The sequence below is a fragment of the Diabrotica virgifera genome, chromosome 6 (genome assembly GCF_917563875.1).
Source record: "Diabrotica virgifera virgifera chromosome 6, PGI_DIABVI_V3a".
NCBI classification, from domain to species: Eukaryota; Metazoa; Arthropoda; class Insecta; order Coleoptera; family Chrysomelidae; genus Diabrotica; species Diabrotica virgifera.
In genome coordinates, this window is record NC_065448.1 from 85402666 (window position 1) to 85421497 (window position 18832).

The 18832-nt window shown below is 33.9% G+C and overlaps 2 protein-coding genes across 4 annotated transcripts in view; both read left to right on the plus strand.

Moving 5' to 3' along the window:
• The first annotated feature begins 6192 nt into the window (after window positions 1-6192).
• LOC126886117 (THAP domain-containing protein 2-like) lies at window positions 6193-15520 on the plus strand. Its single transcript, XM_050652960.1, has 3 exons — window positions 6193-6424; window positions 13617-13797; window positions 15464-15520. Exons 1-3 carry the CDS (start codon window positions 6345-6347, stop codon window positions 15518-15520), a joined length of 318 nt encoding a protein of 105 aa, XP_050508917.1. The 5' UTR covers window positions 6193-6344.
• Window positions 15521-17873: 2353 nt separating this feature from the next.
• LOC114340056 (uncharacterized) overlaps window positions 17874-18832 on the plus strand; it is a 74503-nt gene continuing 73544 nt past the window's right edge. Inside the window, exons 1-2 of one of the 3 annotated variants that reach the window (XM_028290774.2) lie at window positions 17874-18042; window positions 18147-18724. In XM_028290774.2, coding sequence (XP_028146575.2) covers window positions 18539-18724 — 186 coding nt within the window. In that variant the 5' untranslated portion in view covers window positions 17874-18042; window positions 18147-18538. The other 2 variants (XM_028290778.2, XM_028290776.2) reach the window with 2 other exon arrangements.

Genomic DNA, 18832 nt, shown 5'->3' on the forward strand with positions numbered 1-18832 from the left:
TTCAAAATCGGCCAAGCAATGGAATGTGTTCTTAAAATTATACCCCAAAAAACCCCAATGCGAAAAAATTTTCCTCCAAAAAATCCCCCATTCAGTGCATACTCCCAAAAAATCCCCCAAATAAGAAAAAATACCCCAAATTTGGGGGAAATTCCCCCAATCTGGCAACCCTGACCCGAAAATACCGAGTTGCTTGGGAATCGGATGCGGAACTTAAAGAAAGGTAATCTGTTTAATAGAATTTTAATGGTGTGGGTCATTAATAATTAATTATTCTATGTATGATGGATTGGTCCTGTATCAGAAGATGACACAAAATCATTTTGTGATATGTAAATGGCAGATTTACAATATATTGTATAAAATCTACTAAAATTTACACTGGTAAAATGACACTTGACAGCCAAAAAAGAAGAAAAAATGACAGATGACAGTCCAAAAAGAAGAAGAGATGACAGATGACAGCTCATAAAAAAGAAGAAGAAATGGCAGATGAATTTTGGGGGATTTTTTTTAAAAATGTCATTTTTGGGGGAATTTGTAGTTCAGGTTGGGGGAATTGTATAAATCGGTCTGGCAACCCTGCCTGACGGGGACGCACATTGAACGCATTTCTTCTTAAGCCGGACTCAAACGACTCGTGTACTTGGCGAATAATCTTCACTTGCGTATACTTGCCATGTCGTCTGAGTGGGTTACTCGTACAATTATTTGTCACTCGTTGCCACTCGTTCGTCTTCCAACTGTTGTCGGTAAAATAGACCCGAGTCAAAGGGATCACGATTATTCGCACACTTGCGAAGTACATACTTGTCTATACTTGCAGAGGCGATCAAACGAAATGTATAAATAATTGGCATTTACTGCGACTATTCATTTAGACCAGTGCATTTAGCACTAAAAACACCGGAATAAATCGATTTTTAAATACACCACCTAGAGACTTGCTCTCCTTTAAAGGGTACATAACCTATTTTGTTGAGTTAAAGAAAACAGTTAACAGTTGTTTTCATAGTATGTATTTGTTTTCATGGTTTGTTGTTTTTGTATTTAACTTTTAAGGTTAACTTTACAGTCAATAACTAACATATTATATTATTACTAGGATTAATTAATTGTACTTTAAAAGCACAATTATGTATAATCTTTAAACGTCTAGTTCAAGAAATTTATTGTATTCAGAAGACCAAAAATGAACCAGAACAGATTAAGAACAAACTGTTTTGAACAATAATAATATTATTATGATGATCTGGATTTTTATCAAAGATTTAGGTTGAAAACAAACAGTTTTGTGCCTTCTTAAATAGAAAACCAAATAACTTTCACTATTAGGTAAGTGACTAAAAATTTGTTGATATTAAGTAAAAACAATGCTGTTTATTTATTTTAGAGGTGGATACATTACTCCCATGCAACAAATTCTGTTGGATTTTATGCATCAGGAAGTATGCAATTAAATGTAGCTGATTTTAAGGCAGTGTCCAGAGATTCAGCAGGTAGAATTATAAAAATAGTATCCTTTACAATTGCAAGAATCATCAAGAGCTGGAAAGCTGTTGAAGATTTTTACAAGATTGCTGTATTCCCTAGAATAATGAGTGCAATGGGTTATACTTTAATTAAAATAGATTCTGCAGGTGTTCAGGATGCAGAAATTTTCAGGTCCAGAAAATCATTTTTTGCATTGAATGTCCAGTCAGTGATGCAAAATTTAAAATTTGAGATATTGTTGTACTGTGGCCATCAAATAAGACAATTTTAATAATAGTAGGCTGAAGCATAATTCAGGGGCTTAGAATCCCACAAACATAGCTACATTTTGTTTTATTTTCGTCTACAGAAATATTAGGGTTATGGTAACTGAACATTATCTGTACCTAAGTATGCATGTGCAAATCAGAACTAAAGCAGGTGGACATACGTTCGTGTGAATCTTAAATAAGAAGTTTAATGTAGTTATGTTTGTGTGACCCTAAGCCCCTTAATTTTGAAAGTGGTATCTTTTCTAATGATGAACAAGGAATGTAGTAGAACAGCAATATGGATTGTGGAAATGAAGATTTCCTATACTCGGCTTAGAAATGAGACTACAATTAGACAACATGACTGTGATTGTTGCAACTAGAGTGCTTCATAATATTGTGAATAAAACTGAAGATGAAGCAAACGATGAATAATTACAACCGATAAAAAATAATAAAAATATTTCAGAAAACAATATAACACTAAATAATAAGTGTTAATAAATGAACACTGGTAGATTGTAAATATATTTATTAATAAAAGCAAAATGAATGTATTAAACTTTTTATTTATTGTAGTTTATCCCATTTTTTTATATACCTGGATCCCACGTACCAAAAAAAAGTTGATTAATAGCAAGCTGAAAATTTGTTAATAGCTTAACGGTGTCTAGTTGGACAAACTTTGATGTATGGGAACACTGGAAGTTCTAATTGTGGAACAGGTTAAAAATTTGGAACGTCCAGACTACGAAAACGTTCCACATATTTTGTCAGACAGAACTTTCAATTGATTTGTTACCATTTCATGCAAATATCAGACTGGTGTTTGGTGTTTATCACCAACTGGGCATTTTAATGAGTGGAACACGAAGAACATGTCAAATGACAGGAATCATGTTGGTTAGTAATAGCAGTCTGATTTTGCATGAGAGTTTAATGAAAGGGTAACAAATCAATTGGATGTTTTGTCCGACAAAATACATGGATGTTTTCGTAATCTGACTTTCCAAATTTTTAAACTGTTCCACAATAATTAAAAGTTCCAGTGTTCCCGTACATCAAAGTTTGTCCGACTAGACACCATTAAGCTATTACCAAATTTTCAGCTTGCTATTAATAAACTTTTTTTGGTGCGCCGGATCCAGGCCTATTAGTTTTATTTCTAAATCCAATAATTTTATTTTTTTATATTCTGCTTTTTCTCTTTTTATCCTTTTTTTCCTTCTGTTCTGTAAATATGCAATGCAAATGAACATTAGCTTGCCTGTACATGATACTCAATTATTTAGATAATTTAAATGATCTTTAACAAATAAAATATTGTACCGACCTTTCCTTTATTCTTCACATTTACATTTATTTACTATATTTCTATAACTTTCTATCTTTTGTAAGATTTTTTGGGGTCGCTGAATACGAATACGCCATCAGAACCGACGCCCTGGTACACAAATGCTAAGGCATGTTATTTTCAGGAGTTTGGAGGGTTTTTGGGCATCAGGTGCAACGGGGGGTCGATTTTGATGGCGTATTTTTGCTCAGCTACCCCAAAAATTCCCGAGTAATATGTTTGCATAAATTTAGTGACGAAAACCCTCTAAACTCTAGATGACGTGCCTTAGCAGTGAACCTAGACACCAGGTGCCCAAATGGTCAGGTCTGATGGCATATTCGTCCTCAGCGACCCAAAAACCCCAGAGTAACAAAATTTGGTCCTAATAAGGACACTTTTTTTGACATGTTTATGCACTTTTGGATGCATATCATGCACTTTAAAATGCAACTATGCATTTCGAGCCATGTTTCTATTGTTGACTTTTTACTGGTGTCATCCTGAACACAATGAAAAAAGTTGTAACTTTCTACGTGCTGTATTTAAATATCGATTTATTTTTTCCTAAATGTCCTGGTCTATTTATGAGTAATCAATACCACTGATTCATTTGTCAAGGTCGTTAAGCCAAATGTTTACGCTCGCGTACTTGTACATTGTACACGTCGTGTCGTCGTGTGAGTGCCCTGTTTGTCAATTGCAATCGCACACTCGTATACTTTCCAAGTATGCGAATAATTCTGTACTTGCGAAGTACACGAGTCGTTTGAGTCCGGCTTTAGCAATTATCTAGACAAGCAAATCCAGCGTTGCCAGGCCCAAAAAATTTATTTCCCCAAATTGTGTTTTAAAAGTTGCCAGATTTTCAACAGAATTCCCCAAATTTATAAGGTTTTTTCCAACTCGATACAAAACCGTTCTTAAATCGTTACGCGCATGCGCAATGCGCGCAGTCACCACGATCTTGTCGTTGTAAAACATTTAATATTCACATAATTACTGGACTTTCTAAAATAACTATCTTTTACTAAATTTAATAACATATTTTAGCCAGTTTGATTGGGATTGGGAAAGTAGGATTGCACCAAGGCTCGGTGCTTAGTCCTTATTTATTTTCATTAGTTTTGGACCAGATAACAGCGAAACTACAGGGTAGTATTCCATGGTGCCTAATGTATGCTGATGATGTAGTGTTAATAGGAAATAGTGAAAGAGACTTAGAAAAAAACTGGAACAGTGGAGACAAGCTCTGGAGGAAAAAGGTTTAAAACTTAGTAGGACAAAAACAGAGTATTTGGAATGTTCATTTAAAGATGGAGTTACTACAAATAAAATGGTATCTTTGGATGGTGAAATGATTGTGAAAAGCAATAGTTTTAAGTACATAGGATCGGTATTACAGATTAATGGAGAAATAGATGGAGATGCATGCAGTAGAATTAGGGCTGGATGGATGAAGTGGAAAGAAGCGAGTGGTGTGTTGTGTGACAGAAAAATTCCAATGAAGCTGAAGGGAAAATTCTATAAAACAGCCATAAGACCGGCTATGATGCACGGAACTGAATGTTGGGCAGTGAAAAAGAAAGAGGAACAACGAATGCATGTGGCGGAAATGAGAATGCTTAGATGGATAAGTGGAGTGACAAAGAATGATAAAATTAGGAATGAGTATATTAGGGGAAGTCTAGGTGCGGCACCAATTGATGCCAAAATGAGAGAGCATAGGTTAAGATGGTTTGGTCATGTTCAACGTCGAGACGTTAATCATACAATACGAAGAATAGCTGAAGTGCAGATTCCTGGAAGGAGTAGGAGAGGAAGACCAAAGAAGACCTGGGGGGAGACGATAAGGCAGGACATGTTGGTAAAGGGGATTAACCCCAGGCAACCAACTGACGTCATATAACGTCGAGGAAACGTGAGTTTTGGTTGAATATATACACGTGTTTGAAAATTACGTCATATAGACGTCTATTGTAGGTGATTTTAAATACGTAAGATTAATGACGTTAAAATAACGTTTAAAAAACGTTTTCATTTCAGACAGTTTAAGTCTGACGTCACAAAATTGGGAGGAGCTTGTTTGTATTACTCCAAACAATTTAGTTAAATAATTTTCATAAGAAATTTCTCATTTATTGTTTACGTGGTTTGTGTCTTGTGTGATAAAATAAGACTTTTCATTTAGATATTTAGTTGAAGAAACGTGTTAATTAAGAGATTTGTATTCGTTTTTGCTCAGTGAGTTAGTTTAATGCAGTATTCTTCTTGAGAACTGTTTGAGGTTATGTTTATTTTCTGTTAATGATCTAATTATGTGTTATCGAGTAATTTGTTAATAAATTATTTATTAGTTTGTATGTTTTTTCAGTTTTGATACAGTAAGTAGGTATACTTATATAAATAGTGAAAATTCTATAATGCGAGGGCTGGTACAATCATGCAGAATCAATGTTAGATTGTTTCTAATGCACAAGCGATCTTAAACTAATGGTAGTATATCTTCATCGACACATGGGACGTAGACCTATAGGTTTCATGTTACCTATTTTTTATGCTACCTATTTTAAAACATCTGAAAGAGGTCACTTTTTGAAAGTATTAAAGACGTGATTTTACCGACGTATAAAAGTCGTCACCTTTTAGACGTTTTAAAATCGTCACAATTATGACGTCAAATCGATGAGACAAATACACGTGATTTTCAACGTCGGTACTACGTCATAGAAACACGTCAATTGGTCATTTTTATGACGTGTTATCTACGTTATAAAAACGTCGTTTGGTTGCCTGGGACATTGATATGACCCAAGATAAAATTGTGTGGAGAAATGCAATTAGGGAAGCCGACCCCGCATAGGGATAAGGCAAAGAGAATGATGATGATGATTTTAGCCAGTTTGATTTCCCCAGATATTAGTCATTTTAAAAAAGTTTTTCCCCAGTCCCCAAAGTTTATCAATTTTCCCCAGTTCTGGGGAAAATTCCCCAGACCTGGCATCCCTGAGCAAATCAAACAATGTGGCATGGCATGAGATAGGAGTGGAGTCCCCTCCTATCTCGATGGTTGAACCCATCGAGATAGGAGTGGAGTGGAGGAGATGTCACGTGACCAAAAGTGTGATCACTCCGCCATTTTGCTACTACATTTTAGTCATACCACGTCAAATACTTGTTGTTTGTGCTTGGGTTACTGAATTCGTTTATTTCGCAGTGTTATTTAAGTTTTATTGTTTTTTGTGTGTTACAAACTAAAAAAGACAATGGTATCGTGCGCTAAGAGAAGTTGTAATCATAGAGCTGGTGTGGATAAAAAGAAAACGTCTGGAATAACATTTCATAGGTTAGTATAAACAACTAACAGAGCTGTACTAAATTTTTTTCTCTTAAGACGAAACAGTAGCGATCAACAGGTAGCGAAAACGCGTTCTAAGATTGCGGCTGTAATTTTGAATATTTTTTCGAGATATTTGGCACACGTATTCGTAATATAATAAAGAATGGCGGCACAGAGCCCAATTTGAAAAATATATTAATACGTGGAAATTACTCTGTAATTAAATACAATATTTAAAAAAACAGGTACCGCCATTAAGAAGAACAAAAAAATACACTTTCTTCAAATAAACTTTTTTATCCGATGCCTAGATTTTGTGTCATTTTGGAACTACTAAAATTTTTTATTTCATTAGTAGTTCCAAAATGACACAAAATCTAGGCATCTGATAAAACAGTTTATTTGAAGAAAGTGTATTTTTTTGTTCTTCTTAATGGCGGTACAGGCTCGTTTTTTAATATTGTATTTAATTACAGAGTAATTTCCACATATTAATATATTTTTCAAATTGGGCTCTGTACCGCCATTCTTTATTATATTACAAATACGTGTGCCAAATATCTCGAAAAAATATTCAAAATTACAGCCCCAATCTCCCTAATAGCACACGACGTCCAATGGACGTCCAAAATAGGTCCATTTTTGGTCCTAACGTCCATGGACTATAAATGGACGTCCTTTGGACGTCCCATGTTGGACGTCCTTCGGAAGGAATAAATATGGACGTCCTTTGGACGTCCGACGTTGGACGTCCTTCGGACGGAATAAAAATGGACGTCCTTTGGACGTCCGACGTTGGACGTCCTTCGGAAGGAATAAATATGGACGTCCTTTGGACGTCCGACGTTGGACGTCCTTCGGACGGAATAAAAATGGACGTCCTTTGGACGTCCGACGTTGGACGTCCTTCGGAAGGAATAAATATGGACGTCCGACGTTGGACGTCCTTCGGAAGGAATAAATATGGACGTCCTTTGGACGTCCGACGTTGGACATTCTTCGGACGGAATAAAAATGGACGTCCGACGTTGGACGTCCTTCGGATGGAACAAATATGGACGTATATATACTGGACGAAATACGGACAATTCCCTAATAGCACACGACGTCATTTGGACGTCCAAAATAGGTCCATTTTTGGTCCTAACGTCCATGGACTATAAACGGACGTCCCATGTTGGACGTCCTTCGGAAGGAATAAATATGGACGTCCTTCGGACGGAATAAATATGGACGTCCGACTTTGGACGTCCATACTGGACGAAATACGGACGTTTTATGAACGCTTATATTGGACACATTATACCAATTACGAGATCAAATAGCAAAATAATTCAATAAAATATTAACTTGCGTTAACTTTACGTTAATGAAATACAGTCAAACCTGTCACTAACGGCCACTAAAATGAAAGAACTATTGGCCGATATAGAAAAGTGGTCGTTATTGCCAGTTTTTGTAGCCTAGATATACAGTACAACCTGTGTTACTGGCCACCTGTACTAACGGCCAGTTTAAAAATTCCCCAAACCAATTATATCTAGACTACAAAAACTGGCAATACCGGTCACCTTTCTATATCGGCCAATAGCTTTTTCATTTTTAGCGGCCGTTACTGACAGGTTTTACTGTAATTAGTGTGGGGAATTTTTAAACTGGCCGTTAGTACAGGTGGCCGGTGTTGGCAGGGGGCCGGTAACACAAGTTTTACTGTAGTTTAAATCGATTAGATCGAAAGATTAAATCTTAATTCAAAATTGTATATTAAATTATTACAATTATAAAACTATATAGTTTAATATCCAAAACATGTTTTGATTTCATGTAATGTAATGAAAATCTTATTTGTAAATTATTGGTTACAATGTTTAACAACAGGAAATATTCAAGAATAAATAAAATAAAAGTTTCCCCTAACAACAAAACATTCCAGGAATTCTACTATCAAAGTTCTATTCCGTGAACATCTGATTAAATTATGGCTGGAAAGTTACCACAAGATATTCTATGAAAAGAGTACAATGTCCTCCTGGAGGGGTAAAATTTTCCATACTCTAAAGAGAGGCCATTTACTATTCAATTTGCGTTCATTTTCAAATTTGCCGCGCGAGTATCTATGTAGCGTCGCGTGGTCATTGGTCATCAAGTCATCAATTACTTCATTTTCATCATAAGATAACCTAAAAATTTAGTAAAAATTTTGATTGGAAAAAAATGCATCGATAAGGGGGTGAAAAATGGAAATTAGTGGCTTTTTTTGCTGTACTCAACTGTACTGTTTAGTATGCTAGTTTTGGCTATGGCTGGATCTCTTAAACAATTATGTAAGTATTATAAAATCCGTTTTCAATTTTCTTTATGAAACGAATCATTTATGCATGTATTACCTGTAAATATTTTGATTTTTAATTGTAAAGAATAGAAAAATTACCGTTCATTTTAATTTTTTTTAGAATCAGCTGAAAGTGGTCTACAAAAAACCAGATATAACCAAAATAAAGATATAAAAAGTGTATTGGCTAATTGGAAGAAACAACATTGTCCATGCATAATAAGTTATTACTTTATAAACAAATATTAATACCTAGGAATGGAACCTGGATATAATCATCAAGAAGATAGCAGGAATCCCGACAAACAACTTAAATAAGTACAAGAATATTGAGGAAATCCTCCTCGATACTACTGGGCAAACTAGAAGATTGAAGAGGACAAAGCCTTTTGAACTAGTTTGAGTGATAGGTGATAGTGAAAAGCAGAGCATAGTGCGTGATGTGGCTGTGTATGTTAGAATAGTGCACGATCTTGTTAGATTAGATAAGAGACGCTATCGGGTAAGCTCTTCATTTTAAGAAACATTAGTAATTTAGGTTAAATTAAAATTGCTCATTGGTCAGTTATGACCAGATTGCTTTTTTTATGTTTGGCAAAAAGGGCGTAAGTCAGAATTGCACATTGCTAATGTTTTGATGATTTCTGGACCAGCAAAAAACTGTTGTAGACGTAAACTGTATGTACCAATAAAAAGAGCCGATTTTTCTGGTCCAGAAATCATCAAAACATTATCGATGTGCATTTCTGACTTAAGCCCTTTTTCCCAAACATCAGAGAATTGTAATGTACAAATTCTCCTATCTGATTTTTCATGAATTTTGTAGGAGACGAAAAACCATTTTTAGGATCATCTCCTGCTTTCACATGTAAATTTTGACATGTCTTGTAGTAAATAGATAGTTGAATTTACTACAAAACATGTCAAAAAATATATGAAAACAGGAGGTAACCATAAAAAAGTTTTTAGTCTCTCTTACAAAACTCATGAAAAAACAAATCGGAGGTATGTCACATCAGTGACTATATCCAGGGAATGTCTAAAAAATATACTTTGATGTCCCAAGAACCAAATATAACCTTTATATATATACAGGGTGTAACAAAAATACAGGTCATAAATTTAATCACATATCCTGGGACCAAAAATAGTTTGATTGGACCTAACTTACCTTAGTACAAATGTGCACAAAAGAAAAGTTACAGCCCTTTGAAGTTATATATTAATAGCACCAAGGGCCTTAGAGGCCCATGGCTTGAAAAGTTTGTTTTTTCTTCATTTTCACGTTTCTTTATGTACTGAGATCTTCTCTGGCTTGATATGTGATTTTTCTCCATTCCTTCCTCTTATTCATTTTTCTTTTCTGACCCTGTAACACCATTCTTTCCAAATCTTTTTCGACCTCTTGCTTCCATCTATTTTCCGGTCTTCCTCTTCTCTTTCTTGAAGCTATAGTGTAGTTTAGTACCCTTTTCGGAGTCCTCGTTTTTGGCATCCTTTCAATGTGACCTCGTGATCTAAGTCTCTGTGCCTTTATCACTCATTTGAAGTTACAAAATGAAAAGTGATTTTTTCCAATGTATCGAAAACAATGTGCTTTTGTGCACGTTTCAATTTAATTATTATTGTAGTACCTACCATTTAAACAACGTTTTAAAAACTTTTTTGCCTCTTATTGCTTTTTCGAAAAGTCAATTTTTATCGAAATATTGTGAATATTTGTCAAATCCACCACATATTTGTATATGGTTAAGTACGATTATGGAGACTTGGTAATAATATGCAAACTTATTTATGCTTTACATTTTTAGGTATATTTTGAACCATATTAAAAAAGAAGCCAGACTCGATAAAACGTGCCTTATCGAAAAAATACAAAGAGGCAAAAAAGTTTTGAAAACACTCTGTTTAACTAATGGTACCTCAGTAATAGTTTAATTGGAACATACAACATTTGGGGGGTTTAAAGGAACAAAACCCCCATAAAATTTTTACGTGGACATATTAAAAAAGAAGTCGCAACTCGATAAAAACTGCCTTATCTGAAAAATACTAAGAAACAAAAATATTGAATTTAACTAATGGTACCACAATAATAAAATTGAATTGGAACATACACAAAAGTTTGGGAGGATTTAAGGGATCAAAACCCCCATAAAATTTTTATGGGGTGCACAAATTTCACCATAATTTTTCTTTAAGATATTCCTGCCATAATAATGCCACATGTCACATGTCCATTTTCAATAAAAAATCGCTAATAGTTTTCGATATAATCGAAAAAATCCATTTTCATTTTGTAATTTCAAAGGGCTGTAACTTTTTATGTGCATATTTGTACAAGGTAAGTTAGGTTCATTTGAACTATTTTTGGTCCCAGAATAATGTGATTTAATTTATGACCTGTATTTTTGTTACACCCTGTATATACAGCCCATTACGCACCACCTTAAAAATTGGGCATTTTTGATGTCTCGAATTTCCTAAACCTGTTGTTGCATCTAAGTAATTTTTTTTATAATATTCTAGCCTAGGCCCTAGAATATGTTACCTCCTTATGCTTGTCATGCACAGGGAGCTATACTGTAATATATATTATATCACATTACTATAGAGAGCGATATGATATAATATACATATATTACAGCATGACAAGCTTAAGGAGGTAACCTATAGCCTAGGCTATAATATTATAAAAACATCACTTAGATGGGACAACAGGTTTAGGAAATACGAGACATCAAATATACCCCATATTTAAGGTGGTGCGTTAATTTCTTGGAGAAGTGTATTGTAATTTAATGTAAATACTGTAATATCCAATAATTGTAATTTGATATAAGATGAAATATAAGTTCCTTAAAAAATATATTTTTTATTTCCCACAATACATTCTCCACAGGTCTAAATATCGTCGCTAGACGTCCACCGAATGACCTTCCAGGACGTTAGATGGATGTTCAGCAGCAAGACATTGGACCAAACTGGGACATCCTATGAATGCCCAAATGACGTCCACCGAACCTCCCCTCCGACGTTAGGTGGACCTCCATTGGACGTTTAACAACTTGGCCTTTGGACCAAAATTGGACGTCCTGTTAAGGTCCAATTCACGTCCCCTAGGACGTCCGATTAAGGTCCAATTCACGTCCCCTAGGACGTCCGATTAAGGTCCAATTTACGTCCGATTAAGGTACAATTTACGTCCGCTTAAGGTCCCATTTACGTCCGATTAAAGTCCAATTTACGTCCGATTAAGGTCCAATTTACGTCCGATTAAGGTCAAATTTACGTCCTATTAAGGTCCAATTTATGTCCGATTAAGGTCCAATTTACGTCCGATTAAGGTCCAATTTACGTCCGATTAAGGTCCAATTTACGTCCCCTAGGACGTCCGATTAAGGTCCAATTTATGTCCGATTAAGGTCCAATTTACGTCCGATTAAGGTCCAATTTACGTCCCCTAGGACGTCCGATTAAGGTCCAATTTGCGTCCGATTAAGTTCCAATATACGTCCCCTCGGACCTTAGATGGACGTCCAATGGACGTTCGGTAGCGCGACATTTGGACCAAAATAGGACGTATAAAGGACGTTCCTCGGACGAAAACGGACGTCCAAAGGACGTCCCTAAAGTCCGTGAAGGACGTCCAATGGACGTCCATTGGACGTCCTTGTGCTATTAGGGCTTGGAACGCGTTTTGGCTACCTGTTGATCGCTACTGTATCACCTTAAAATAACATTGTATATTATAAAAACTTTTTAAGTATTTATAGTTCTTCCTTTATTTAGGTATAACATTTGGTTTTGTATGGTTCTTTAGAATAATGGGTTGATGTTGTGGATGCCTAGAAACCAATTGTTAGTCACTCAAATTTTTATAGATAAAAATCAGCTTATAAAAGCTGGGGTCAAATTGTTTAAAGTACAGAACTACCTGGAAAGTTTTATAATTAAAGATTAAAACAATTGCTTTATTAATAGTTTTGGCTTTGTCTTAACCCTTAAATGCCCAATGTAGGTTCCATGTATGCTCAAAGGTGGGTAAACAATGTTCACCTCCAAAATAGCTAATATATTTTATCAGTGCTGTTTTTGTGACGGTACGCGCCGGTACGCCGTACCGGCACCTTTTGGGACAATAAATAAAAAAAAACAACCAAATTATAGACAAATTCCTGAATTTTTTCTTTGCTCCAAAATAGCTTTAAAACGCCCCTATTGAGGCTAAATTTAAAAAGTTTTCCCGGGGGCAGACCCCCTTATGAACGCTCCCCAGACCCCCCGGAACATAGCGTACCGGAACCTCTATTGTTACAAAAACAGCACTGTATTTTATTAAGAGTTGTTACAAATGTTAGAAATAGATTAAACTTAAGGATCTTATGCTTAGTAAACACAACATTTTCTAAACTAATAATATAAACGATGTACAAGTCTTCAAAAAAATTACTGTGTACAGCTGGTTCCTAAAAAACATAATGTGGATTATGTAACTGCTAACGATGAATTATATAAAAACCTTTAGTTATAGAGTTATAAAGTTTTACCAAGGCTGGACATTTTGTGCAAACCGAGGTGCAAACTCATCTTTAAGATAACCCAACTTACGAGATCACTTTTATTTTCAAAAATATCCGTAGAATCAAATTAATATTTGATAAAGTGCCATCTTTATAACAATAAATAATTTTTGAAAAATTTTGGAACACATAATAAATATGTTACTAGGGAATATGCATAGGTGCATATTTTTTACCTTGGGCGTTTAAAGATTAAGTTAAATAATCTTAACTAGATAAAATGTTGTTTTAGGCTTGCTTTGTACCTAGTAGGTAAATAATTAGTCCCATATTTTAATTTTAGATTTCCAAAGGATCCAGAACATAGAAAAAAATGGATTACTTTTGTAAATAGAGGAGCTTGGGTACCTACAAAATATAGTGTGTTATGCTCTAAGCATTTCTCCGAAAAATACATTGACCGAACCTCCAGATCTCTTGTTAGATTAAGAGATAATGCTGTGCCCACTATTGATCTTATGCAGGTAATTAATAATGTAATTTATAATAGAAAATTGCAACTGTTTTTTCTACCTGTCTTTGTGTTGTCTACCAATTGTAATACTTTTTTGCTTATCTATTGTTCTTTAGAAATTATTAGTATGAATAGAAATAGTACACCTATCAATTACCTACATTGTATAAATATCAATTACTTACCTACAATAAAAGGTTCAAAAAATAGTTATTTATGTACTAAGTCAGTAAAGTGACTCATTATCGAATATAAATAACATAAATAACAATAATGAATGACCGTAGTAGCAGTTAGGGGTAAATTTTTTTTTTCATTATGTTACAAAATATTGCCGAATATATGAAAAGTCAACAGTTTTGCAAAACGGGGGTATTTCAGAACTGTAAACTTGTTTTTGTTAATAATAGACACTTCCATCTGCCTATTTCCAAATTTTCATCCTTGATTTATTTTTTGGGGTCATAGTGTTCTCTAACCGGGCTAATAGTTGATAATGTAAATTAAAATATAGATACAGTCGGAAAAATGAAAAAATACCCATGAACGATCACATCAATTGCATATTATTCAGATTATTAACAATCTATCTCTCTCATTTGTTATTATAGGGAGCGTTCAAGTATTACGTAACGCGATTTTTGAAGATTTTTGACCCCCCTCCCCCTATGTAACGCACTCTAATGAGCGTTGAAGACTTTAAAATGATATCGCCAATATTTTTGGAATATTGGTAATATTTTAATATAACAACGCAACTCATAAATAAAGGCGATATCATTTTAAAGTCTTCTACATTAAAATGTATAATATACGTTATTGGCAATTCAGACGTCTGAATTGCCAATATAAATGAGTCAGATTAAATAAATTATTAGAAGAATTTTTTCACTTAGCAACAACATTTTTGTTTATTTTAGAAGTATTTTGTATTTTGACAACGAAACCCGATTTGGGCTTCGAAACGTTAATAAATTCATTTTTTTAGTAAAATTGTGGCTTATTTCCCATAGAAAATAGTTAAAAACAAAAAAAGTCAGATTTGCTTTTCTGAATATCATGTATTTCTTTGTTTTTCTGTTAGACAAAAATTGATTAAGATTTGGTGTTTCTAAATGTGCATACATTCGTGATCAGTGACTCGTTCAACCCCGTTTAACTACAGCCATTTCAATAATAAGAACTTTGAACCGATGAAACTTACAGAATAATATAAACAATATATACACGAGTCAAGAAACTTGTGAAGTCGTAACGATTAAGTTCATTTAAGATACTATTAGGGGGTGATTTTCTCAATTTTTTTACCAAAATCAAAAGGGACTAACTTTATTTTGAGCTAACTTGTTTAATCCACTCCTACCTCGATGGCTGAACCAATAGGGCTTTTCATCAATTGTCATTTGTTTCGAGCTTCTGTCATGTGTCACATAATATTAATATATCTACGTCATACGTCTTTGGTTTGTATTATTGTATATACCTTAGGTCCGCTTGCCACTATGCTAAATTTAGTACTGAAATTAGTACTAAAAATATTGTATCTACAAATTAGATGCGCGCGCCGATTTAGTACTAAAAATTAAAACATGTTCTAATTTCTTGTACTGAAATTGACACAATATTAAAAAGTGAGGTTGTATTGTATATTAGGTACTTTTGTTTTTTTTTTATAGGTACATAATAATAATAGTGATTTCAACTTTCAACATGTGGAGAAAAAGGCAGATTGAAACATTAATAGAGTTTTACAAATCGAATCAATGATCAATGTTTGTATGTGCCAAAGCACCCTCTCTATAGAATAGGAACGCACGAATTAAAGTTTTGGAAGAAATAAAGGCAGAATTAGCCAAACTAGGTGTGGATATATCTCTAATAGCAGAAATAAAAGCCAAGTTTGCCAGTTTTGCAAAAATACTTCTTCCCATCTTTTATTGTTAATAAGTTAATGGCTTGCAACTTGCAATCTCAATTAGTAAAGCTCCTATCTATGAACCTTGAGTAAAGCTCATGTAAATTTAGTAGGTAGAGCGCATGCCTATATGCTGATTACAATTCGGATAGTTGCAAACACAAACTTGGCACAAACTGACTTTTTCATACTAAATCGACTCGCGCAACTAACCAATATTTTTAGTACTGAAATCAGTACTGAAATTAGTATAATGGCAAACAGGTCTTAAGAAATATATCAAAATATTAACTTTAGATATTTCACTTAAAAACTTCAGTCCATAATTAAATATATTCAAATATAAACCACAAATTATTACATCCAATAAATACCATTTAAACTTACACAATAAGGTTAAGTTTTTTCTAAACAATAAATTTTGTCATATTGGCAACAAATTTTGACAGGACTTGCATCAAAATAGCATGAAAAATAGAACATGTTTTAATTTTTCGTCTAGCACAGGAATTGCATGGAAATAGCGCGTGGGCATGCGCAGTACCGTGATCTGTCTTGCATGGCTCTTGCCTAGCATGAAAATAGCATAATGTAAAACTGTCTTAAAGACAGTTTTACATTATGCTATTTTCATGCTAGGCAAGAGCCATGCAAGACAGATCACGGTACTGCGCATGCCCACGCGCTATTTCCATGCAATTCCTGTGCTAGACGAAAAATTAAAACATGTTCTATTTTTCATGCTATTTTGATGCAAGTCCTGTCAAAATTTGTTGCCAATATGACAAAATTTATTGTTTAGAAAAAACTTAACCTTATTGTGTAAGTTTAAATGGTATTTATTGGATGTAATAATTTGTGGTTTATATTTGAATATATTTAATTATGGACTGAAGTTTTTAAGTGAAATATCTAAAGTTAATATTTTGATATATTTCTTCTATTGGCAACAATGAAAGTGGTATCTAAAATTGCACAGAAATAGCTCCGATGTAAAAACGTCAGGGTAGGCAAGAGATATGCCATGCAAGACGGACTTGCATAGCATGAGACTTGCATAGCCTTGATGTAAAGCTGCTTTTAGACAAGGAAAAAAGAGAGGACAGGTAACACTCATTTAACACACACGTTCCAAAAGTGAAGCCAGTTTTTGGTTTGTTTGTCACCAAAAACATGGCGGTCACGTCAAAAATAACAATGGGTTGCCAGTGGTGGGTGTTCGTTGAAGGTTAAAATTTCATAAAAAATAAAGTAAATCATCATCTAAAATTCGTAATAAAAACATATGTATGTATTGAAACATATGTACGTAATATGAGCAACTTAATAAAACATTTACCGTACACATAGTAAAACATTTCATGTTTTCATTTTAAATACTCAATGCATAACAATTCGCTCCGAGCGTTAACAAAGTGTCAAAGCAAAATCGACCGACCTGCTCATGGTGGCGGTTTTTTGAAATTTTATAAGGACGCTTTGTGTATGTTTAAATGAGACATTTAAAAAAATGTCGTGTCACGCTAGTGATATTATGTATTAATATAAACAGAAAATAAAAACGCACTATAAATTCTTCACTTTCCAATATTGATTATCAGTTTGATTTTGTATGCATAACCTCACTATCGCAGTTTATGTCAATAAATATTTATTAACGAAAAAGAAAATATTTTGTTGCACTATAAATTACAGTATAAATTAATAACTAATGAATTTTAACAATTGTATTCAGTTATTATCACTACAAAATAAAATATTCAAGTTTAACAAAATAATCCCATAAGACTCAATGTTAAAACGTCCTTACAAAATCTGACAGCGTATCACGTGACTGTACGTAGAGGGGAGACGCACGGAGCCAATACCCCAAAGATATCAAAATCTCTGGTGTCGGTTTGGCTTCACTTTTGGTCATAGGATTACTCGTCCTCTCTCTTTCCTAGGTATATACCAATAAGGTATGTTGTAGACTCTAAGGTATATACCAATAAGGTATGTTGTAGACTCTCTTTCCTTGTCTAAGGTTGTAGATATATTAATATTAAATGACACATGACAGAAGCTGGAAACAAATGACTGAATGAGAAGCTGTTAGATAAATTTCTGTGTTTGCTTTTTGAGTAGGTATTTGTTCGGTGTGGAAAGAATTAATAAGTGCGTGGAACAGTGATGTGGGAGGGAGGAGGGAGTGTTATCTCTCCCACATCACTGGCGTGGAATGAGGAAAATTACATGTTCGCAGTAGGCAACCCAAATTACACGGCGCAAAGTAGTGGGTCAGGATCAAGAATCGAGTGTGACTGTGACTATTGACATTGACATTGGCAATTCGTTGAAGTAAGCCATCTTTGTTTCATATACATAAATATTATATTTTGATATAAATACATAAATATTATATTCATTTATTGATATTATTTTAACTAAAATCCATTTATTAGTAGGTATTATGGAAGTTAAAAGTGAAATTAAGAAAGAGTTTACTGAATATGACCAAATATTAGGTCATCTATGGACATCAGTAGATCTCCAAAACTTATTAACTAAAGGAAGAGCATCCAGGTAAGACCAGAAATAACAAATAGGGATGTTCACTAATTTTTAAATATAGTTAATTAATGTATATTTCTTAAGATAAATGAGTTCATAATGTTGATTTTCTTGGAGGCTAGAAAAACGGTTCCCTGCAGCGAGGCTACGGCCGGTGACGTCAGTAGTCGTATCGACTGTGATTGGGTCTAATTCCCTAGTTCTGTATCTGTAATCTTATTAAACTTATTTACGAAGTGTATTTGCAGTTCTTTACGTATTTAATTAGTAAAAATTGAAGAAAATGAAGCCAAATAAGTGGTGTTTTGTTCCTGGGTGTGTAAATACATCGAAAAACAATTCTGGCAAGATTTTTATTACCATTCCAACCAATTTAAAAAAGAAAAAGAGATGGTTTGTTGCAGCTAGAAGGGACATCAAGAAAGTGTCAATAAAAACCAAGTTTTTCTGTTGTGAAGATCACTTTATTGTAAGTTATGGATCTTTTTCTAAATAAAAAGTTTTTAAATTACTCATTTTTACCCAATTCTATATGTTTCATATTTAAGTTAGCTTGGTTATAAACTAAATTATATAA